The sequence below is a fragment of the Sciurus vulgaris genome (assembly GCF_902686455.1).
Source record: "Sciurus vulgaris genome assembly, chromosome: 2".
Classification (NCBI taxonomy): domain Eukaryota; kingdom Metazoa; phylum Chordata; class Mammalia; order Rodentia; family Sciuridae; genus Sciurus; species Sciurus vulgaris.
Genome location: NC_136462.1, coordinates 49,776,305 through 49,801,709, shown reverse-complemented (window position 1 = coordinate 49,801,709; position 25,405 = coordinate 49,776,305). Strand labels below are relative to the sequence as shown.

The 25,405-nt window shown below is 34.6% G+C and overlaps 2 protein-coding genes and 1 long non-coding RNA gene across 4 annotated transcripts in view; 1 reads left to right on the top strand and 2 right to left on the bottom strand.

Moving 5' to 3' along the window:
- Positions 1-20,882, top strand: part of GPR137C (G protein-coupled receptor 137C) — a 59,172-nt gene extending 38,290 nt beyond the window's left edge. Inside the window, exons 4-7 of the mRNA XM_079121277.1 lie at positions 15,170-15,319; positions 16,649-16,774; positions 16,938-17,056; positions 18,063-20,882. Coding sequence (XP_078977403.1) covers positions 15,170-15,319; positions 16,649-16,774; positions 16,938-17,056; positions 18,063-18,240 — 573 coding nt within the window. The 3' untranslated portion in view covers positions 18,241-20,882. The remainder of the gene's footprint in view (positions 1-15,169; positions 15,320-16,648; positions 16,775-16,937; positions 17,057-18,062) is intronic.
- On the bottom strand, positions 1,912-16,653 carry LOC306650048. Its single transcript, XR_013760794.1, has 2 exons — positions 15,949-16,653; positions 1,912-2,600 (listed from the first exon to the last, which is right to left on the bottom strand). It is a non-coding gene; the product is annotated as an uncharacterized lncRNA (long non-coding RNA).
- Positions 20,883-23,045: 2,163 nt separating the features above from the next.
- Positions 23,046-25,405, bottom strand: part of ERO1A (endoplasmic reticulum oxidoreductase 1 alpha) — a 42,896-nt gene continuing 40,536 nt past the window's right edge. For both annotated transcript variants that reach the window (XM_079121223.1, XM_079121224.1), the window contains one exon: positions 23,046-24,636. In XM_079121223.1, coding sequence (XP_078977349.1) covers positions 24,576-24,636 — 61 coding nt within the window. In that variant the 3' untranslated portion in view covers positions 23,046-24,575. The remainder of the gene's footprint in view (positions 24,637-25,405) is intronic.

Sequence of the window (25,405 nt, the reverse complement as noted above, 5' to 3'; positions counted from 1 at the left end):
AAACTTTGTGAAACTGTTCAAGCCTTATAATTATCAAAACATTTTAAATTTTTAATTGAGAATATTTTGTTTATATTTAGTCATCCTAATTTCAAAATAGAAATAACATTTGTGAGGTAATTTGATAAAATATATGCAAATTTCTGCTTCTGAAAATGTCTGAAATTGTTCCTATTGGATCATCCTTCCCCAAATAGCAATGGTAAATTTTGAACAAAATATAAAAAGCACTGAATTTACTGGAGAGCAACACTTAGAAGAAGGGAATGACACAATGAGATTCCTAGTTTTTACAGTTTCTTGCCTAAGGAAAGTTCCCATCCATGGGCCAGCCAAAACTTGAAGAGAAATCTACTCTTTCATTGGTTTGAAGAATCAGAAGATAAAATTCTACCAACTGGGTTGGGGAGATAGCTCAGTTGGTAGAGTGTTTGCCTCGCAAGCACAAAGCCCTGGGTTCAATCCCCAGCACTGAAAAAAAAAAGAAAAGAAAATTCTACCAACTACTACAGGTGAAAAGTGGGAAATCTCGGGAACAGGACAGTTCGGCCAAGGAAGCCCCATATTCCGATTATACACTTTCAAATTTTTGATATCGAAACTTCACATGTGAAGACATACTGTAGATGGCACAGTTAATGATAAATGAATTACACTGAGATTTCAGCTGCTCTTTATGCTTGGGAGACAGTTTGGGATCTGAGTCCAAACAAGTTTGTTTTTTACTAAAACTAAAATTAGTTCAGAGGAATAAAATAAAATCCAGACTCTGTAAAATATGTCACCCAAAATATCCAGAACACAATCTGAAGTTACTAGGTATATTAATTAAGAAACAGGAAAAATAAAACTCATAGTCAAGAGCAAAATAAAAACTCTAAATCAGCAGAGACAACCCCCACTCTACTCCAGCATGACCTGGATTTGAGATTTATAAAGCAAAGATTTTATAATATGCTCAAGGACATAAAGGAAAACATACCTGAATGGATAAATAGAAAATCTCAAGTCAAAACTATAAATAATGGAAATTCTAGAAATTTAAAACTAACAAAATGAATAAATCACAGGCTGAGGAAGGAGGATTTCACATTCTAGGCCAGCCTTAGCAACTTTGTGAGACCTGATTTCAAAAAGGGCTGGGAATGTAGCTCGGTGGTGGAGCGCCTCTGGGTTTCATTCCCAGTACTGCAAAACCACAAGAAAAAGAGTCACTAGATACCATTAATGGTAGATCGAAGAGGAAGGAAGAGCTGGTGAACTAAAGATAAATCAATAGAAATCATACAATCTGAAGAACAGATGAAGGTGAGGAAAAGGTAAAAAAGTGAACAAAGCCTCAGGGTCTAATATGTATAATTAGTGTAACCAGAAGAAATAAAAAGTTGGAAAAATATCTGAAGAAATAATTAAATTTTCCAATTTTATTAGAAGACATAAATGTATAATTTCAAGAATCTCACCACCCCCATCAGGATAAATATAAAGAAAACTTCATCCCAATTCATCATAGTCACACTGTTTCAAGCTGAAAATATAGAAAAAAAATGTAAAAGAATTAAAAAACAAATCACAGACTTACATCAGAGAACGAATTCAAATGATATCTCATTTTTTATCATATGAAGAGTTAAAGACATGAAAACATCTTTGAATGCGAAAAGAAAGGATTTCAACTCTGAAATCTATATCAAGTGACAATATTCTCTATTACTATCTGTGGTAGGAATTGAACCCTTGGGTGCTATACCGCTGACCCACATTTCCATTTCTTTTATTTTTGAGTCAGGGTCTCACGAAGTTGCCCAGGCTGGTCTCTAACTTTGCAAGCCTCCTGCCTTAGCCAGCTGAGTAGCTGAGATTGTGGGGGTTCACCACTGCACCTGGCTCCAGTGAAAATATTCTTTAAAAAAACAAATAACTTTTTCAGATAAAAGAAAACTTGGGTAATTACCAGCATACCTGAACTACAAGAAATGTTAAGAAAAGTTCTACAAAATGAGAAAAATGGCTTGAATTCCAGCTGTTTGGGAAGGAATGAAGAACACAAGAAATAGTAAATATGATTTCTTTAAAATATATAAGACTGTGCAAAATAATATAATATGAGGCTTACATATGTAGATGCAATGTACTACTGTTACATATAACAACTATGGCATAAAGGACAGGGATAAGACCATAAAAAGTTAAGGATATGTATCATAATCTTTAGAGTGCTGGTTCTCAAGCTTTTTGGTCCTGAGACCCTATTACACACCTAAAAATTATTAAGGATTCAAAAGATTTGTTTTTATGTACATTATATCCAATGCCACAAACATTAGAAATAAGAATTGAGAAATTATAAAAATGTTTATTCATTTAATTCAAATAATAGACCCATTACATGTTAATATAAATAGCAACATTTTGTTAAAATCATATTTTCTAAAACAAAAAAGAAGATTGGCATTATTTTACATTTTGCAAGTCTCCTTGGTGTCTGGCTTAATAGAAGACAGCTGGGTTTTCATGTCTGCTCCTGCATTCAGTGTGTTGATTTGTCGTTTAGGTTGAAGTACATGAAGAAAGCCTCTCTCCTTTTCCAGTATATGTAGCTGGAAAATGGAGAATTCAATAGACTTTTCATATATCTGTGGATATTTTAATACTACAAAATTAAGAAATCAAGGTTCTGTAAAGGTCAGTGGTCATATAGAATCTAAAATCGTATTAGTGAGCCTTGTGTACTCTCCATCAACATATCTTGCACTTTGAGTAATTCTGTAACATCAAGCATTGATCATTTGGAAAAGAGTGGTAACATATCTTCTACATGTTGACATATTTCATTACAAAATGTCCAAAATCACATGTGCTAATATCACACCATCTCATCAGTAAAGGTTGGTTTGGAGAATCAATTATGGATACAAGTGTGTACAAGTTTCCCAAAATTCTATTTTCTCTTGAAAGTTCAAATTTCATATTGGCAATAAAAACTTCCATAAGCTTTCTTTGAAGTGATAGTCTCATTTTGTTTATTTTGGGAAAAGCAAACAAACATGCCTAGTTGCCAACTCTGAATACTGAATAATCGTTGTTTGTCTGCCATAGTTTCCATGAAGTAGAAAGTGGTGTTCTATGAAGAAAAAAAAAAGTTAGTTCCACTCCCAAATCAATCACATAAATAGTTTTCCTGTAGAACACCACTGTATTTAGGATAAAGCAGAAGTGCATTAGGGGTAACTCATCACACAAATAACCTAACACTGTAGGGTTGATATTTAATACATTCACTGCTTCATCAAAGATATTCTTGAATGAATGTTTTTAACTAGGAATGCATGATAATGAAGCATACAATCACTTTAAAATCATTTACATTTTTAACCTGAAAAAAAATTTCCAGTGACTTTCTCATTTCTAATATGAAGAGTTATGAAAACATTATTTGATGTTTAAAGCATTCATCACACATGCATTTAAATTTTCAATTCCTTTTGCTTTAAGCTCTGAATGGTCTCAAACGATGCTGTGGCTTAACTTGGACCATAATAGTATTCAAAATGTTCTCTTACAGACGACATAATAAGGTAAATTCTTCACATTTATGATGCCTATTGAAACATAACTTTTATAATATTTTTGTCTGTTATCTATATATTTCCTTTAAAGTGGATTCTTCCCCTCAGTGAGTCAGAGCTCTCTGGTACTTCCATCTTTCTCAGTATCTTAGCGGTAGAGAGGGGAGCTATGTGTTGAGAGATTTTTTTTAATTATACTAAAATAACATGAAATTACCATTTTAACAGTTTTAAATGTAAGTTCAGTGATATTAGGTACATTCATGTTGTGCAACCATACGACTATCCATTTCCAGAACATTTTTCTCAAACTGAAACTCTACCTGTTAAATAATAATTTCCCATTTCTAAGACAACAATCTAAAGTATGAAAAAGTTTTTTTTCATTTTAGAGTTAAAATGTTGATTTTTTTTTTTTTTTTTTTTTTTTTTTTTTTTTTTTTTTTTTTTTCCTGCCCTACTCACTTTATTCAATCAAAAGCATCCTTATAATCTGGAAAGTCAAAAATTTGTTCCTTCTCCCATGATTAATGACCCTACATGAATATTTGTTCATCTTCTACTTTCAAGTTCCATATACTGAGAGGTGTGGACTTTGTGAGCCTTAATTATTTGTCAGTTACAACCTCTCTTAGAGCCAATGATTGGATTCTCACTGTATCTTCCTAACAAAAGAGACCACCCAAGCTTCCTTCCCAGAGATCCTCTCAAAAATTATAAAATGTTGATTTTGAAAATGAGTTTCATACCAAATGAGTTTTAAGTTTCTGAAGAAAATTCTAAATATTGTTAAACACATGGTGTATAAATTCTTGTGTTTCCATGTAGTTGCAAGAAAAAATTGGGGATTTCAAAATAAAATTTATTAAATGATAAAAGTTTCAGTGGTATAGTAGTATGATGGAAATAGCAAGAACCCAGTAAAAGTACAGAGAACAGTTAATATCTGAAAATGTTAGATATTATACCCTAACTCAACTGTATCAGAAATCATAGAAAACAGAAGAACAACATGCACACAAAGAGATGACACCATCACATATCATGTAGCTTCAGAAAACAACACTCAAGATAGAATGAAAGTCAAAAAAAAAAAAAAACACACTCACACACAAAAAGAATAAAGTCATACTATTTTCTTGTTTTAATTTTTATTTTTGAAGTACCGGAGATTGAACCCAGGGGTGTTCTACCAGGCAACTACATTCTCAGCCTTTTTTATTTTCAGACAGGGTCTCACCAAATTGCCCAGGCTGGCCTCAAACTTGAGATCTCTCTGCCTCAGTTTCCCACGTGGCTGGGATTACAGGTGTGCACCACCATGTTTAGCTTAAGTAGTTTTTTTCGTTTGTTTGATTTTGATCTTTAGGGTCCTTTTGACTCCACTTTAAAAACTGCTGTCCTAGAGCAACACTAACAACATAGTACAAGAGGGGCAAACAGAAAACAAAGTAAAATATAAGATCCAAACCCAAACATAGCCCTAATTATATTAAATGTTATTTGTTTAAAAATAGACCATCAAGAACTGGGCAGGCCAGGTGCAGTGGTGAACACCTGTAATCCCAGCGGCTCAGGAGGCTGAGGCAGAAGTATAAGGAGTTCAAAGCCAACCTTGGCAAAAGTGAGGTTCTAAGCAACTCAATGAAACCCTGTCTCTAAATAAAATACTAAGTAGGGCTGGAGATGTGACTCAGTGGTCAAATGCCCTTGAGTTCAATCCGTGGTACCCACCCCCACCAAAAAAAACTGGGCAAGTAGTATGGACCTATAGTCCCAGCTACTGAGGAAGCTGAAATAGGATTTCCTGAACCCAGAGATCCAGGATAGCTTGGGCAACCTAGTGAGACCCTGTTTCAAGTATGAACCACCCCCCACACACACACCAAAAAAAACCAGACAACCAAAATTGATTTTTTAATTTTTATTTATTATTATTATTTTGGTACCAGGGTTTGAACCGAGGGACACAACCACTGAACCACATCCCCAGTCCTTTTTATTTTTTATTTTGAGACAGGATCTCACTAAGTTACCCAGGACCTTGCTGAGACTGGCTTTGGGTTTTGTTGTTGTTGTTATTGTTCATTTGTTTGGATTTTTTGGGTTTTTTTGGTACAGGGTTTTGAACTTGGGGGCACTTAACCACTGAGCCACATCTCCATCCCTTTTTTGTGTTTTATTTAGAGACAGGGCCTTGCTAAGTTGCTGAAGCTGGATTTGAATTCACAATCATCCTGCCTCAGCCTCCCAAACTTCTGGAATTACAGGCATACACCACCAAACCTGGCCCCAAAACTGATTTTTTTAAAGGTCATCTATATCCTTGTTCCTAAAATGTACTTTAAATATATTTAAAGGCATATAATAGGTTGAAAATAAAAAGATAGAAATCAGTATGCATTCATTAAGCATAGAAGGCTACATTCATATCAGATAAAATAGACTAAGAGAGTATTATCAAATATAAAAATGTATATTTCATCAGGGAGCAGAAACTACTACCAGATATAAAAAGCTATGTTTCATCAACACATAATCATAAACGTGGTTATGAAGCTAAATTAGTAAGAAATAAAGGGTAAAATACATAAACCAACAATCATAGTTGGAGATTTTAATACCCCATCCTCAGCAGATAATAAAACAAACATCAGTATACATAGAAAATCTGAACACTATCAGTGCCTTGATGCCTTGTAACTGGAGAAGAAACATTTCTCTCAATTGATCATGGAAATGGTCATGAAAACAAATCACACAATGAACATAAGACAAATCCGAATGCATTCAAAACTGGAATCAGAATGCTCTTCTCTGGCTGTGATGCAATTAAATATTAGTAACAGTACATTTGCATATGTATATAAGGAAACAGACAAAACCCATGGGCAAAAGGAAATCACTAGGGAAAACATTTCAAACTGAAGGCTAATGAAATACAAGATATCAAAATTTGTGGGAATGCAGCCAAATAGTATTTGAAGGGAAATTTGTAGCTTAAAATACTACATTAGAAAAGAAAGATAAAAATCAATGACATAAATTTCTTACTTAGAAACTGGGAAGCAGGTGGAAGGATCAAGAAAATAATAGAAACCAATGAAAGAAATGAGAAATTAAAGCCAGAAGTTGACTCTGAATAGATCAATAAATTTGATTTATACAAAAAAAGATTAAAATACAAACTGCTTATGCTATGAATAAAAGAGGGAGATCATTCCTCTTGATCTTATTAAAAGAAAAATGAGTATTGTGAACATTCTTTGCCAGTGAAGTTGACAGATGAAATGGACACTGTTAAAAAAAATACAACTTGGGACTCAGGGTGTAGTTCAGTGGTCTAAGGCCCTGGGTTCAATCCCCAGTGCCAAAAAATATATACATAACCTTAAAAAAAATGATGAAATGCAAAATCTGAGTAGCCCTATATTATTAAAGAAATTAAATTTGTTATTAGATGTTTTTCTCAATGAAAACTAGAGACCCAGAAGGTTTCACTGGTTAATTCTAACAAATATTTAAACAACAAATAGGTCAGGCACAGTGGTGCACACTTGTAGTTCCTGCTAATCAGGAGGCTAAGGCAGGAGGAGGTCAGCCTAGACAACAACAAGACCCAGTCTCTAAGGGGGGAAAAATGTATAAAAAACACCAAAACTAGTTTATCATCTGTGATCCAGGAGACTTCTTGGGACTGCAGCATGGTGGAGCTTACGGAAACTGAAACCCGGATTTATGAGATACTGGAAACCTTCAGGGACACTATAAGCCTACAGGCTAGAAACTACTGCCTCAGATCCCCATGGCTAAATGGGAAGACACACAAGCAAAATGAAAAAAAAAAAAAAAAAAAAAAAAAAAGGAATAAAGCGCTCTGAACAATCCAGGATGCTCCAATTATAGATTCCATTGACAACACGGTAGAAGAAATGTCAGAGTTCAGAGTTTACTTAGTAAAACAGCTCCATCATTTTAAGGAGGATATAAAGTGAAATCAGAGCTGTGCTTCAGGAGATGGAAGAAAACTTAAATAGAGATGAAGATCCTGAAAAGACATCTAGAAGAAATCTTTGAAATGAAGGAATCAATAAACCAAAATAAAAATTCAATGGAAAGTAGCATCAACAGAGGAGACCACTGGAAGACAGAACCTTAGGCAATGAAGACAAAATATATAATTTTGAAAATAAAGGTGACCACACAGAGAAGATGATAAATTGCATGACATTCCCTCACCCAGACACAAGGCTGAACAGCAGCTGCTGAAGCCAGGGGAGTGGAGCTACTGTGACTACTTCTGGGCTGATAAGAAAGACCCCCCAAGGCAATGGCACCATGGTGGGGTTCAAACTGCTGCTCCAAAAGCAACTGAAGGGCAAACAAATGCAGAAAGAAATGTCTGAGAGGATAAAGATTGGAGAATATGCAAAGAACTTGGCTAAGCTCTCTCAGAACTCCTTGACTGTACAGGAGGAAGCTCCCTGGGAGAAGCGTGGGCTCAGGTGAAGAGCCTGGCAGATGAAGCAGAAGTTCATCTCAAGTTCTCTGCCAAGCTTCACATCAAGGTAGAGAAGCCCCTAATGAACTTCGTGAGAACTTCAAGAAAGACATGAAAAGGTATGACCACCCTGTCTTTGACCTCTGAAAGCAACTTGCCAGCTGCTGTGCGTTGGTCAAGAAGGCCCAGAAAGCCCTCACAGAGCAACAGAGAGACCTGGAGATGAAGGTGCAGCAGCTGGAGATCAAGCTGAACAACAAGACAGAGGAGGACATCAAGAAGACACGGTGGAAGTCCACACAGGCTGATGATGACCTCATGTGCTCAGGTGTGTGGACCTCTACATAGTCCAAGTGGTTTGAAGAGATGGTGACCATCACTTTGGAGCTGGAGTGGCTGGAAGTGGAGAAGGTGGAGATGATCCGGCAACATTTGTGCCAGTACACACAGCTGTGGCCAGAGACGGACATGTTCAACCAAAGCACAGTTGAACCTGTGGACCAACTGCTTCAAAAAGTGGACCCAGCCAAAGAGAGAGAGCTGTGGGTCAGAAAGCACAAAACAGGCAACATTTGCCCTGTGGACATGGAGATCTAGACATGCCTGTGTGATCCTGGGGGTCCTGCCCAGAAGAGGGGCCAGGTGTCCCATGGAGAGGAGATGGTGGCTCCTACTGGGTGAAGCTGCCCTCTCACCCACTCTCCTGTCCACTGAGGAGAGAGGAGAGAGCTGGATGTTCCAGAAGGGTGATCTGGGTGGCCCAGCTAGGGAATCCCAAATATTCCCATGCCAAGAAGACAGACCTGCAACCCTGCCCTTGTCTCTAGGACTGAAACCCCCAAACCCCATGCCATGCTTCTTGCTCTGAGAACAAACTGAGGCTGGAACTCTGTGGTCCCTGCTGAGTTCCATAGGGGTGGCTGTCACACCTTGTGCCCTTGGATGCCCCAAGGCCCATCCTCTAACTGGTCCCTTTATCTCCTTAGGGGCTTTGGAAGATCTGCCTCTAAGCCAATGTCAGGATCAGAATCATGAATAGAAGGCACCATCAGCTCAGCCTGCACCTAGAGTCCTTTACAGCCCTCTATTTTTCTCATTGCATTCTGGAAGCCCAAATCTAGCTTTTCTTGGCCACTTTTCATCCCCATGAGTCTTGGGAAGGCCTGTTTTCTGTCTTCCCAGACCAACCCTGCCTATAGAAGTCTGGATGGAACTACCTCATTTGGCAAATTAGCCCCAAGTCGGAGCATTGAATCATAATTCCTGTCGGGCCAGGCATCATCTCTGAAGTCTCTGGAAATCCCAATCCATCTATTCCTCAGCTGCTTTCTCAAGGCATTCCCCACCCCCACCTTGCCACCCCTGCCCAGTCTCACTAGAGGGAGCTTTCCAAAGTCTCAGCCAGCAAGACCTCCTTCAGCTCTATACATGTCCAAAGGCTTTGAGGGATAGAGATGAACCAGCTCACCTCAGAAACCAGATGGGGTCTGTCTTCATGGTATCGTGTCCAACACTGGGCTACCCTGACCAATACTCTCCCAGGCTGCCCACCATGGGCTTAATGGGGCTAGGTCAGTCCCACATGGGAGACAGGTTAGGGCAAGTCCCTTTGTCATTCCTCTCATGGCTCCATCTGCTTATGCATGATGGGGTTTGGACTGCTCTCCTTGTATGAGCATTGCAGACTCTCATGGCCATAGGAGTTCATTACTATCCAGGCATATCCTGACACCTGGGACTCCAGCTCCTCTAAACTTTCCAGAGCCCTATGTTAAGCCCTCACTTGGTGCCAGCACCTCCTTTCCCTCTGTCCATCTTCCCTGGAGAAGCCTGGGCCAAGTGAGATTCTGGAAGCTTTTCAACACTGCCACTGGGTTCAGCCCATCACTTCCTTTCTCTACTACAGCAAACATGATCACTATATTAACCTAGAGAAATCAGCCTGAGGGGTCTGGGAGAAAAAATTGACATAGAGAGCAAGGAGCAAATTCTAGCCAGAAACCCATGCTCTGAGGGTCCATCTTTCATCTTTCTATTAATGACTTTGGGTCGACCCTTACATCTCCCATGAGGGCAAAATTCTATGAGCACAATTCACTGATCTTTCCTTCAGTTTTACATGCTAATGATAACATTAATCTTGAATCTTTTGGCATCTCTTCCATTAAATTGGAATTGCTTTCTCATAGTTTGTATTAGAAACATGTCCAATATACTAAAGAAAACCAAAAGAAAAAAGAAATAAAACCACTCGGTAACAAGTTTTATGAGCATTACCCAGTACCAATACCTAACAAAAATATTACAAAATAAATAAAAATTATAAAATCTTACCCTTCATTTATACTTACAGACTAAAAATCTAATATATCATGACCATAGGAATTTATCCAGGAATTCAACACTGCTTTAACATTTGAACAATAATAAATGTAATTCACACAGTAAGAGAACAAAGAAGAAAATCCACATTATTTCAATAGTAGTAAAAAAAAAAAAAGCATTTGGCAAAATTCAGCACCCTTTTAAAAAATTTACAGTCAATATCCTACTTAGATATTACAATCACTATCATACTTAAATATCAATGTTCTGTTCCTAAGTTTGGAACAAAAAAGAATGTCAACACTCACCATTTATATTCCATAGTCTAATATAGCTAGAAAAAGTATAAAATTATGAATTAAGAAATAAAATTGGGGCTGCAGTTGTAGCTCAGTGGTAAAGCACTTGCCTAGAATGTGTGAGGCACTGGGTTCAGTCCTCAGCACCACATAAAAAAAATACAGATAAAATAAATGTATTGTGTCCATTTACAACTAAAAATTTTTTTAAAAAATTATCTTTCATTGCAGAAAACATGACTTTATGGAGAGCATCTTAAGGAATCTATTAACTACTAAACAGTGAATTTAGCAAGTGTTCAGGTCAAAATGCAAAAATTAATTATATTTTTTAATATACCAGGAAGAATCAATGAGAAAATTAAATTCAAAGACAAAGTTACAGTAGTATTTTTTTAAAAAGAGATTGAATAATTTTTCTAAAAGCATGATCTCTATCCTGCAAAACTACAAAATGTTTCTGAGAGAAACTAAAGAAGACCTAAATCAATGAAGAGCTATACTATGTTCATGGATTGGAAGATGTAGTCGTTAAGATGGCAGTTCTCCTCAATTTGATGTATATATTGAATGCAATCCCCATCATATTTTCCCATGCATTTTTTAAAAAATAGAAATTGACAAGTTGACAAACTCATCAGGTTGTATATGTTAAATGTGTCCAATTTTTGTATGTCAATCATATTTTAATAAAGTGGTTTTGAAAAAAGAAATTGAAAAATTGATTCCAAAATTTATATGGAACCAAAGATCATAAAATATTGAAAGTAGTGCTTTTCCATAGAATGTTCTGTGATAATGAAAATATTCTATACCTGTAATATTCAGTATGATTACTAGCCATATATGATTACTGAGCACTTAAAAAGTTCCTGGTGGGCTGGGGATATAGCTCAGTTCGTAAAGTGCTTGCCTGTCAAGTTCAATCCCCAGCACCTCAAAAAAAAAAAAAAAAATTTACTAGTGCTGGGTGCTGTGGCACACACCTGTAATCCCAGTGACCCAGGAGGCTGAAGTAGGAGAATCACACTTTTGAGGCCAGTCTCAGCAATTTAGAGGCACCCCATCTCAAAAACAAAAAGGACTGGGCATGTAGCTAAGTGGTTTAACATCCCTGAATTCAACCAATCCCCAGGACCACCCTCTCCACCCTCCCCACAAAAAAAGTTTCTAAAAGAAAACTTGAGTACAAAGATTCCTTAGGTCATAGAAAGTAATAACCACAAAAGAATAAATTGATAAATTAGATTTAATTAAAATTTCTCATCAAAACAAAAAATGCAAAGGCAAGCCACAGACTTCAAAACTTATTTGCAGTACACATATCTGATGAGGAAGTGGTGTCCAACATGTATAAAGACTGCCTACAACTCTGATTTTTTTTTAAAGAGACAACCTAACTTAGAAGTGGTCCAAAAATTTGAGTAGATTCTTCAAAAGAAGATATACAAGCCAGGTGCAGTGGAGCATGCCTGCAATCCCAGTGACTCAGGAGGCTAAAGCAGGAGAACCTCAAGCTCAAGACCAGCCTCAACAACTTAGCAAGGCCTTAAGCAATTTAGTGAGACTCTGCCTCAAAATAAAAAAAGGTCTGGGGATGTAGCTTAGGGCTTACGTGCCCCAGGGGGGTTCAATCACTGGTACCAAAAAAAATGAAGAAGAGGAAAATACACAAAAGGCCAATAGCACAACATTATTAGTCATCAGGGAAAGATAAACCAAAATATTACTATACATCCATTAGCAGAACTAAAATTAAAAGATTGGAAACCCCAAATGAGTCCTAGGATTGGACAGTTGAGTGAAGTAACTGGAATTCTTATACTTTGTTTGAAGTATAAAACTATCCCTTTTGGAGAAAAGGCAATTTCTTAATACAGTTCAACTTATACCTCCCCTATAATCCATCAATTCCACTCTAAGGTATTTGCCCAAAAGAAGTGAAAGTACACACACACACAACTGTACAAGAATGTTCATAGAAGATGCCCATTAACAGAAATATGGATAAACTGTCCTACGAACAAGTTCTATGGGTCATACAGTGGAATTCATATAATTTAACTGTCCTGGTTTGCTTTGGAGTTTTGCTTTGGAGTTTTCTCGAATGTAGGACAATGAGCATTAAACCCAGGAAACTCAAGAGCAAACAGGAAGACTTGGTCATCTCAGCAATAAAAAGAACTAACCACTGATACATCCAACAACATGGGTAAACCCTAAAAACGTGGACTGAATGAAACCTGCAGGAGTTCACATTCTGCGATTCCATTTACATGAAGGTCTAGGGCAAGCTGCACTAAGCCATAAGAATAGAAGCAGGGGAGTATTTATACCTGGGTCTTTGGCTGATGGGGAAGGGGTAAGCAGGAACTGGGTATCAATGATAATGTCCTGTATTTGGGTAGATATTGGGGTTACACAGGTGCTGGATCCTTATTTTTCATTTTGTAATCCTGTGTTTTACAAGATGAATCTTATTTCATTTTCTAAATCTATGAATTTCTTTCATTGTTTTATGTATATAATTTGGCTACAGGTTGTTTTGTTTTATTCTATGAGTCTTTGTTTTCTCACAACCTTTTAAAAATTTTTTATTAGTATTTACAAATTTAAACAGAGGCTGTCCATATTATAACATATTTCTTTCCAGCTATCATCTTATTTGTCAAAGTAGTGAATATAAACTTTTTATGGTTATTTTAGATAATTCTTACAGAATTATGTTTTCTTGTTCTTGTTACCTTTCTTTTCTTTAATAGCACAGTACTTTTAAAATTAAACCTGAGCAGAGAGCAGTGCTATGCATCTGTAGTCCCAGCTATCAGGAGACCTGGGCAGAATAGCAAGACACCATTCTCAAAAAAAAAAAAAAAAAAAAAAAAATGTGGATTGGTTTTAGATTAACTTTTTTTTTTGTTAACATTTATTGTTTCAGATTTTTGAACATAAATGACATTAAAGAAGGTATTGTATCAACATCTTTCAAATGTATAAAATACACATCTAACATGTATAAAATATACATTATATAAGGGAGTCATTTTTAATAATGATTCACAGCAATGCCAACCCCAGTACAGCCCTCTAGTAAAAAAAGTTTTAATAACTTGTTTCTATCTGAAATTAATAATTTTTAACCTTCTACACATATAAAATTCAACATAATTACCCTAATTGTAAGATTTTAAAAGGCGATTGATAATTATGCCAATTATAAATTGGGGCATGATATACTAGTCAGATGTTTGTGTCTAGACATAGAAACCATGAATGGGCCAGTTGCAGATATAGAATGTTACAGGTATTTTGCCTTGGTCACATATGCCAAGTAGTATTGCTGTCAATGTCAGCATTTTCTGAAATATTCGGACAACTCTTCATAAAACTCTGACCAAAACAAAGCACAAATTTCCCTTAATTTACACATTATATGTATTTTCTGGAAATTATTGCATATGTTTATGCAAACATAAAACTTTATTTATATGTGAAACAGAGTTAATTTCAGGCCCAGATAAAAAGCTTCTTCATCTTCATGAATATTCAGGAAGACATTTGAAAGTTACAAAAGTGAGGGAACAATTCTTCATTTGGAAGATTCCCCTGTAAATTTCAGGTCATATAACATCCCTGGACCTTGTGTCCCAAATGTCATAATTGCCCCTTAGTCTCATGACAATCAAAACACAGAATTACAAAACACTCTACAGGGATCTCTTTGAAAATGGTGTCACTTCTCAGAATGGTTTTAATGCATAAGATAAAATACATAGAATTACAAAGGAAACCAACTGTATTGAAATAAAAACCCCAAGTTAAGAATCCCTGCAAAAGGTGATATGTACACTCCAATGTACATACTACAGTTGAGAAATACTAAGTTATAAGGGCTTTCTATATTTGGAAAAATGGTGAAAATCATGGGCTTAAAATGTTATGTATTTGAAAGCATATTTGAGTGCCTAGATCATTTTATCATCCATGTAATGGCATAATAGGGAACTAACATCACCTCTCTAATGGACTGGAATCCATAATAGCTGAGGAACTGACTTTCTTTTCTAACTTTTTAGCAGAAATTAAGCATATCAAATGGACTGATGCTTGTTTTCCATTCATTTCTCATGACTAAACTATCTGATTAGCATGAATTAAAGTTCAGCTCCTTTGCCAACTTGTCTATTCATCTTTTACTTAAGGGAATAGGTAACCTTGGCAGAACAAAATCATCCTCCAGCTGCCATTTAGCAAGTTGGCAAAAAACTTACACACATTAGCTTACACATATTAAACACAACATGTAATTCTAGGAATAGGAATTGTAAAGCAAGATAATCAAGAGTTTATTTCAACAGGAGCCCACTCAGTGCTTTCTAGGAGTGCTTTGCAAGAGGTGACCATGCTACTGTGGACAAATAACTTGTGATGACTAATGTACAAAATGTCATAATGATGAATTTTATTTCTTTTAGGGTATGTCTCTGTGCCAGACTGTCGTCGTAGGTTCTGTAGTCATTCTTCTCTACTCGTCCAGAGCTTGTTATAATTTGGTGGTGATCACCATATCTCAGGATACATTAGAAAGTCCTTTTAATTATGGCTGGGATAATCTTTCAGATAAGGTAAGTACCTACCACATATTGCCAATCTTCAATTAGTATAATTGATAATTAAATTAGCCTTAGCTAGAACATTTTAGTGTTTGACTTATGCACATATTTATGAATCTCTATTCTCAGAAATCATGCTTAAAGCTCATGTGACACTTGAAATCTTTCTTCAGAGAGAACTTTCCGAGGAATATTTCCTTTATTTTTGTAAATAATAGTGTCATAAGCCAGTTGATCATAAACCATCATAAAAGGATGGTTTTTAAATAATACTACATAAATTAATGGCCTGTCATTAGACAATGAATATGAGTATGTCTTTAATTTTTTGGATGAAATTAACTCTTCATTCCCAAGAATTACATATAATTAATATTTGGTTTTGTTTTAGATATTTAAATAGTGAGTTTCTTTGAAATACGGCATTACCAATCTTGATCACTGGAGAGCATTTATATTTCCTTGTGTGTCTAGGTATTTACTATAGTTATTGCCAGTACACTAGCTGTACATATTCAAATCCCCAGCATTCTCCATCCCCTTCCTAAAAGTACAGTTGGACAAACTATATGTCATATCTTTTTATTAATTTAACTTTGTACTGAATTCAAGGCAACCTAGAAATACCATGTTTAATTTACCTTTCTAGGGAGAAGGAATTTTCACATGTGGTTCCATGTGGCAGATTCTCTTCACTTTTTTTTCCCATTTCCCTCTCCCAACATCTGGTAGAAAAGAAACAAATTCAATACATAGATTAGGCCCCCAAAGCATATTTTAAGTAGCTGTGAGCTGAGTGATTTAACATGTTACAGGTCTAACTCAGAATAAGTGCTGGGGCTGGGGCTGGGGTTGTGGCTCAGTGGTAGCAGGCTCACCTAGCACATGCGAGGCCCTGGGTTTGATCCTCAGCATCACATAAAAATAAAATAAAGGTATTGTGTCCACCTACAACTAAAAAATACATATATTTTTAAAAAATAATGAGTGCTGTTGTGCCAGTGGAGCAGCTAAAATAATGGTCTCTCTATAAGTAACTTTTTCTAGACAATGGGGCCTAAAAATTAGATCATTCCTTGTCATCCAAAGATTAAAACTATTTTCATAAATTAATGCATTGAACAAATTAACACCTTTTATTTTACATAACATCAAAGCATTTTTATGTCCCTTAAAGGATAAATATCATTAAGAAACCACAAAATATAGAAAATTTTAGAATTTATAGGCTTGTAATTGATGCATTTTAACTTAACCCAACCAGAAGCAAGACAATTATGTAGGGTGATTGCTTATACCCAAAACAGGTACAAAAATTGCTCTGCCATACTCTATTTTCAGGCTCATGTAGAAGATGTAAGTGGAGAAGACTATATTGTATTTGGAATGGTCCTCTTTCTGTGGGAACATGTGCCAGCATGGTCAGTGGTACTGTTTTTCCGGGCACAGAGATTGAGCCAGAATTTGGTATGACATCATACTACTCCCCAATGCTCATTTTCCTTACTTTTAAAAATTTTGGAACACATTGATTTTCTATTTTTAGCAAAATTTTAAACTAAAAGTCATTATAGACTCGAGCCTCCTTTCATAGTTAAATAGCATGTACTATCTAATACTTTATTCACAGGCACCTGCTGGCATGATAAACAGTCACAGTTATAGTTCCAGAGCTTACTTTTTTGACAATCCAAGACGATATGATAGTGATGATGACTTGCCAAGACTGGGAAGTTCAAGAGAAGGAAGGTAGATGTAACAAAAAGTACTTATTCTGAATTTAATACTGAAATAGCTTGAAAGAACAAATCTAAGCTTTAACCCAAATATTAAAAAGATGATTTGGTGGGATATGTCAATAAATATGTCATGTAATACTGAAGCTTAAAGCAGTAGATATTTAATCCATGTGGGAACTACCATCTGACTCAAAGCCTATATAATACCTTAATTTGAAAAATGTATTTGGGGGCAAAATGCATTTCATTTCATTTTCAGGACCCCTTGTTTTAAAGCTGGGAAGGGTAGAAAAGGGATGAACAAGGAAGGAATACTGTTGTACTGATTACATAACTATTTCTATATTCCTAGTGCTGTTCCAAACCCACAAAGAAACCCTAGATCAATTTTTTGGGAAGTTTAGGTGCCAGAGGAAATTTTCCCATGCCCTCGTGTTCCAAAACTATTACAAGTCTTTAATTAGTGTACTCTTAGCTCTGTATCAGGGCAAAGAGAAAACCTTAATGCACACCTGTGCAATTCTTTCAACTTGATAGAATATTTTTGGTGATTTTAACTTCATTCGGATAAGTTCCTTAACCTCAGTTCTTTGAGCCTATGTTTTCATCTGTAAATAGGGAAGATAACAGAACCTAGCACATAGGATTGTAGGGAAGGCTAAGTGAGTGTACGTGTGTTTGTATACATACATATATATGTCTTAGAATAGAGCCTAGCATAAAATAAACACTATATTATTATTATTATTAATCATAATAAGTTAATAAGTTCTACCAGTTCTGAAAGGCATGTATACTTTTTGTAATACAGTGTGATACATATCAAAGATATTAGATAAAAGTCATTGGATTTTATAAAAAATCATTGTTATTTGTCAAAGATCATTTCAGCATATTTGATACTGTTACGAAATTCATTGAAAATGTTAAAACTGCCAATGTGATTTCTCACATACTGATCAGTCTTTGCTTCTTCGCCCTTTTTTTATTTTTTTTATTTTTTTTTTTTTTTGCAGTTTATCAAATTCGCAAAGTTTGGGCTGGTATGGCACCATGACTGGGTGTGGCAGCAACACTTACACAGTCACTCCCCACCTGAATGGACCTGTGACTGATACGGCTCCTTTGCTCTTTACTTGTAGTAATTTAGATATGAGCAGTCACCACAGCTTATATGTAACACCACAAAACTGATAGCATTACCAAGTTGTGATTCTCAAATTGTTTTTCATGAATATGTATATTCGACGTGTTTAAATCCCATCTACATGAACATTCCATTATCTGTTGCAACTGAAAACAAAATCTGGAAACCTGGCTGTGTTTGGTGAACAACACAGCTGTTACTTTTGACCTCTGCTTAGTAAAATCAAGTAAAATGGAAAGTTTGGAGCAGGAGAAGAGAGATTCAATTTTAAGGCCTCCAAACATCCTGACTTAAGAACATCAACCACATATTTGCATATTTGCACTTTTATCTTTGTTCTGAAAGAGTACACTGCAGTCCCCAATGTCATACTCCAGTGTTCACATTAGAATATTATGTACACCAAATTGGAAGGCTAGTTTTCTACAAAAATCAAAGCCTATATACTTTGTGGTGTACTCTGTGGACTTTTTACTCAATACAATTTTATGGTGTGAGCAGTGCACAGTTAAGGCATAAAAATACATCATTCATTTTAAAATTCACTAAATATATGTAATCATTGAAGACAGTTCTTTTAAGCATGAACTTAAAATACCAATTGAAATAATTCAAACAATCATTTTAAACAACTAATAGTAGTAATCCTTTACAGTGATGACCAGCAGTGTTCTTTGGAAAGCCACAGTAATTTCTTCAAGAAGAAAATATACCAGTGAAAATTCTGTGGCTACTTTGAGTAGAATTGGTCAAGTGATTATTTTGTACAATTAAGATATATATGTAGTAGTTTAAGCATGATTCTTCAAGAAAGCAATAGTGATTTTTGCATAGGGAGATTTTGGTAGAAACTTCTTGGGACTAAACAAGTTTACAGATGCATTTAAGAATTGTTCATAAAATATGCATCATTCTAAATTAAAATGCAAATATTTTCAAAAGCATCTGATCTAAAACAAAATAGTTGATCTTACCTATTGAATCAGGATTGTCCTCAGGTAAATTCAATCATGAAACATTTTTGCAGTGATCTTAAGTGCAATACTTTGTAAGGCATATAATTCCTCCTTTAGTTTTTACATTTTTATACATTGTATATGGTTTGGAAAATAAATTGAATTCAAATTAATTCCAGCACTATACTAAATGAGCAAACTTAACATAAAAGTATGAACTAAGTATGTATAAAACCAGAGGTTAACAATATTGGAATATTTTAGAATTACATTGAAACTGTATTGAATGAAGAACCCCAAGTCTAAAACATATATACATATCATAGGCTAAGACAATACAGAATTTTAAAATGCACTTTCTACCAGTGTCTATATGAAAAGTAGACGCTGAATACCTCAAGAAGCCAAGGGAACAGGCAACAGGGAAGTTGTTACAACATGCTTAAAGATGATTCTATACAATTGTCTTCTAATCTTTTTCTTCAGAATTGGAACTAATACAACTGTCCTTTTTCTTCTACTTTGATTAGAAAGTTGTTTTATTTCTACTCCTATTTAAAATATCTTTTAGCTTTTTAATAACTGATACAGGAACTTCACAAAAGTTTAACAGTAGATGAAACTCTTAAGGAAAAAATGAAATTGTTAATGCTTTTTATCTTTAGGGAGGCTAGTACAAAGCCAAACAAATTTTCTCTTTTTATGACACAAAGGACTTTAAATTCAGTAGATGTGCTGCCAAATTGAGCATGAAAGGACTTTAAATTCAATCAGATGCATACTTATAAATGTTGCTTGGTATTTATTTATAAATTCTCTTATACTCAAATTATTTAAAATTTTATAGTGAAAAAGTTAACCTTGGTATTAAGATGACAACAAAACAGTATATTTTTACCACATCCTCACTTACTAGATTTCAGAATGCCAACTATTTATTTTGCTGATGATGTTCGGTATCTAAATATCTACAGCTATCTGAAAAGATCTGTGTTGTCTTTGTTAAGCCTCAAGTTCAAGGTGATAAAATAAATTTTTTTAGATCAAATTTCCCATTTGACCAGGTAAACAAAGATTGTTTAATTTTTTTCTCAGATAAAACTGCTTGGTTCTTTTAGCTGCACTAGTTGATTACATCAAATTTGGAACTTGTATGTTTATCCTGTTATCACTGACTAGGATACCTAAATTCTTACATTCTCTCCTGATACACATCTCACACAATACATCACCAAAGACAAATAAAGTTAAACTCTGGCCCAATTTTTGCTTAAAAATTCCAAAGCACTAGGAGCACTTTAAGTTTGGTCTCGAAAGGAGTTGTTTATAAAATCAAAGGGCTACCGATTCCCTGTTCATCCTGCACTGAAGCACATGATGACAATTTCAGACCTTTCTTTTGTATTCATTAATTAGGAAAGTGAATTTCATTGCTTAAATGTGTAATTCTACAGTGACTAGCAATATTTGTTATTTCATTTGGATGGTCATTAATTTCAAAACTCTTACCATTCATTGTAGCTGGTTGTAGTTTTATGGAAGATGTAATTTATAGCTAAAGTGGCTTTTTTATGCATAGCTGCCTTTTTTATTGTTTAACAGTGTTTCTCAGCTATATAATCAGTTTTAAACTGGTTATAAAAGTATAGCTGTGGCCAATGAATGTATTTATTTGTTGTTTCACTAAATTGTAACAAAACACTACTATTAAAAATAAAAGTGTTTGTGCTTTTGTTTAAGGGTCTGGTCTTCTTGCATTTTTTAAATTAGAGCTTTATGGTTGGGGGTCTGACTTTCTTAATATCCCTTAAGGAACTATACTGAGTTTCTATCCCAGGATAAAATCCTAGTGTTACTATAGAAAAGAAAAAAATATTAGAAATTAGATGACAGCTTTCTTTTAGTGATCTCACAATTACTTGCATCTGAATTTTATGTTGCTTAGTATTATACACCAATTTGATATGAAGTGCCACATACTCTACTTTAAAATACCAATGTTATTAGGTATTACATATTTAAGCTAAGAAAAATTCTTGTATGAATTTATGACACCTCCCTCTTTCCCCTTCGCATCATAAACAGAAATCAATTTATTTAACCCATAATCCCAGCTATCTTTCATTATTCAAGAAATTCCTCAGTGATGCTGCCTTTTCCTCTGAGAGTTCTCCACCTGCTCCCAGAATAGACCCCTTTCATGGCCCACCAAAAACCACACCCAATTTCAAATTGAACTTCAGTTTTATTGACACCCTAAATTCCATGAATCCTTGGGAGTCTACTGACCCTTACTGTAGAGTGAAGTGAGTGGAGGTATTTGGAGTGAAGGTATGACCTGTCATATAATAAATTTGTCACTTTAAAAGCAATTTATTCAACAAATATTTATTAAATGTTTATATGCCAAAAACTATGCCATGGAGATGCCAGAATGAATAAAGTTCCTTTTCCTGCCCTTGAGGAGCTCACATTCTAGTAAAGGAGACTTTAAAAAAAAAAAAAATACAGTACAGTAAGTGATACAGTAGAGGTAGGTTATAATTACAGTGGTGACACAAGAGGAAGTTAGATGACTCTCCCTGGATATAGCAAGGGGGCATTCACAGAAGGAATGCTAAAGCTAAGCCTGCAGGGATGCATGGAAATTTCCAGGTGGGCAAGGATGGCTGGGACACTTGAGGCAAAGAATATAGCCTTCACCAAGGTGTAGAGGCCCAGCCACATGGGGCATGTGAAGAACTACAAGTCTGTTTTACCAGTGCATTGAGTGGGAAGACATAGGAGAGGAGCTTGTAACCAAAGGACTTTGGCTTTCTCTAGAAAGTTCATGAACTCACTGAAGGGTGTAAAGTAGACATTAAAATTGTCAGAATGCTCCTAGAAAGCTAATTTGATAACACTCTAGAGCACCAAAGAGGGGACAGGTTGGTTATAAGTAGTCCTTCAGGTAAGAGCAATGAAAATGGGAAGAGTGATGCATTAGAAAGGTGGAAGAAAAACAGTATACCCTAGACACTAGGGAGAAGGTAGAGAAAGGAATGAGCCAATAAGGCTTAGAAGATCCTGATTGTGAAATTAACCAAAGTAAGGGAAATAGATTTAAGAGTAAGAAGAAAAAGCATTTAAACACACACATAGGTAACTGTGGGACAACTAAGTGAAGTACATGCAGTAGGCAAACAGATGGAGAAGTGTGAGCTAAAGATAAGGATTTAGGAATCATTGATTTGGCATTACCCAAGAGTGAGAAGTGGTATAGTGATTAAGAGACCAAGAATGAAAGTCTGAGTAATAACATTTTGGGAATAAATTAAGATGTCAAAAAGAGGGGTCTAGGAGCAAGTAAAATGAGGAAACCAAGGAACAGAAATTTTTAAAGGACATTATCATCAGTAGTGTGAAACATGGAAAAAAAGTCAAATAAGAAGTAGTTTGAGTCCCCAGCCCCCCAAAAAAGAATGAAAATAGTTTGTGAACTGAACTGTGGATTTAGAATTAAGATTTTAGAACTCACAGGAAAGGACTGAGAATAACTAGGGCCAAATGCCCAATTTTAGTTCAGGGTCAAGGGGGACATTGAAAAGCAGTGGTTTCAAAACAACTGTCTGCTAAAAAAGCAGGGAAGGGAGGTATACACACAAAAAAATATTTAAGTTCATCTACCGTATTTTCAGAGCATGAGAAAGATCCTTAAATATTTATATATGGAGATCACTTCATAGTCCTTTGAGTCTCCAAAATAATTGACTTAATTAGTGGGTTAATGTCTTTTTTTTTCCTGCCCTATTCAGAGAAAATGGGGAGAGGGGGCAGAAGAAGGAAAACAAAACAAATATTTTTTAACTTAATTCAGTGATCATTCATTTAAAATATACCAAATACATATTCATACATTCATTTAACAAATATTTATTGGATACCAATTATGGGCTTGGCATTATTCCAGGCCTTAGGGACGCAGAGAGGAAAAAGTATACAGCAGTGTGTAAAGTGACATTTCTCAGCCATTATGTAAATAAACCCTGCTTTTCTAATACCATAACATCTCAACATGTTATCCCTGCTAAGATTTATAGAAAGAGGGCACATAATTTTGAGGTATACAGTTTCTTTTTCCCCACAATTATCATATGACATTAATTCCTAAGCTCCTTCAAATATTTGTATCACTGAAGAGCTTCCACTAATGAAAATCTCCCAAAATTATGGTTCACTTTTGGGGAGACAAAGGAAATGAAGTTCATGTATTAAAAACAGAAATTGTATGCTCTATGACTATACAGATTAAACATATAAAGGGTGACAAAACTTTAGATTGGGACCCCAAATGATTCCTTATTTTAAGGCTTATAGTACTTTAGTTTCAGATTTGTAGGGGGGCTTTGGGGCTTTCTTTCTAAGAAAATCATTTTTAGAAAATCATTCAGTATTACATACTAAAGTGTTTAGGGTTAAAAGGGCAAGATGCCTGTAACTGACTTTCAAATGATTAAGGAAAAAATAGCATGTGTGCGTATCAACACAGAGAATATCAAAGACAAAAGCAAATGTGAACTGTTGGCGAATCTGGGTAAAAGAGTGTACTATTTTTGAAACTCTTCTGTAAATTTAAAATTATATAAAAATAAAAAGTTTTCCCCAAATTTTATTCAGTTTCAGGGAAAGTACTATGAGAATAAATATATAATCTATTCGACTTTTCACAATGCTTAGAAATCTCCTAGGCCTTTGACTTGTTATTGTAATTTTTACATACCAAACAACCCAATCAAAATAGCAATATAACTCTCAATGTGATTTGTTTCATACCAAAGTATCTTAGGGTTTCCAAATAAAACATGGGGCTCCCAGTTAAATTTGAATTCCAAATAATGAATAATTTTTAGTACAAGTATGTCCCAAATATTATATACAACATATTTAAAAGAAAACTAGTTGTTCATCTGAAATTCAAATCTAACTTGGAATTCTCTATTTTTATTTGTTAAATCTGGCAACCCTAAATGTATTTAAAAATTCTAGACCATTATGGGCCATTCATAAACCTCATTAGCATTTTCCTATTAAATGCTTGCCACATTACCATAGTTTATTTTTGTTTCATCTTCTTACATAGAACTCTGTTTGAGAAACATTATTCACCTAGTTTTATCATATTTGAATCTGATAATCCTGCTTTTATTCAATATTAAACTTTAAAAATTTGTACCACATTATCAAAGTATTACTTTTACTCACAATAATATTAAACATAGACTTAGCACAATTAAAAAAAATTTACTTAAAACAATATAATTCTCCTTTACAAAAGCAGCTTTATATAAAATGTTTGGCTTAAGACTGTCATTGCTTTTATGCCTTTGAATGAAATTCCACTCTTTGGCCTCCATTGTCCAGAAACAGGCATATTCAACTCGTTTTCTTTAATGAATATTTTGTAACAAGTTCCTGAAGTTTTCTAATTCTTTCACACTTGTAGAAATTCTGTAATCAAAAAATATTTTACTCAGAAATCATTTTAGAAAAATTTGTTTTGTAAAAGTTATTCGCTTTGCATTTTTAGAGTATACAAAAATTTTAATTTATTTCAACAAATCAAAAGGTACATAAACCATTTAATCTATTTTAAGGTACGTTAGTTACTTTGACATTATTTTTAGTATTAAACAAAAAATACATAATTATGAAGTACACAAGTATTGAAACACTTATGTACTTTAAGTATTCGAAACTACATTCATTACTTAATATTAAGGTATTAAAGTACATGAGTATATAAAAATATAAGCACATAAGTATTTAAATGCTTATGTTTTTATATAAATACTCATGTACTTTAGGATAATGAATTCCATTTTACATCTAATTATAATGTACCAATAAAGAAAAAAATTATTAACATTTTTATATAATGATGACTTCACAGAGAAACTTACATGTATGCCTATATTAAACATATGATTTTTCAATGATCTGAAGAAAAATAACTGGATAGTATAAAAAACACTTTTAAACAATTAGAAAAACTTCACAAATTCAAAAAAGATGAATATTGAAATCTAATCAGTAAATTAATCATGAATATAAGAGTTAACATATAAAAATAAACAATCATCACTGATTGTATTCATCTACATTCTTGAAGTATTTCATAAGATCATATAATTCTGTAATAAGACAATTTCACTAAAAAGATATTTCTTATCTAGTTTTATCTGAGAGTATACATGTTGCATTAGACTTACTTGGCTAG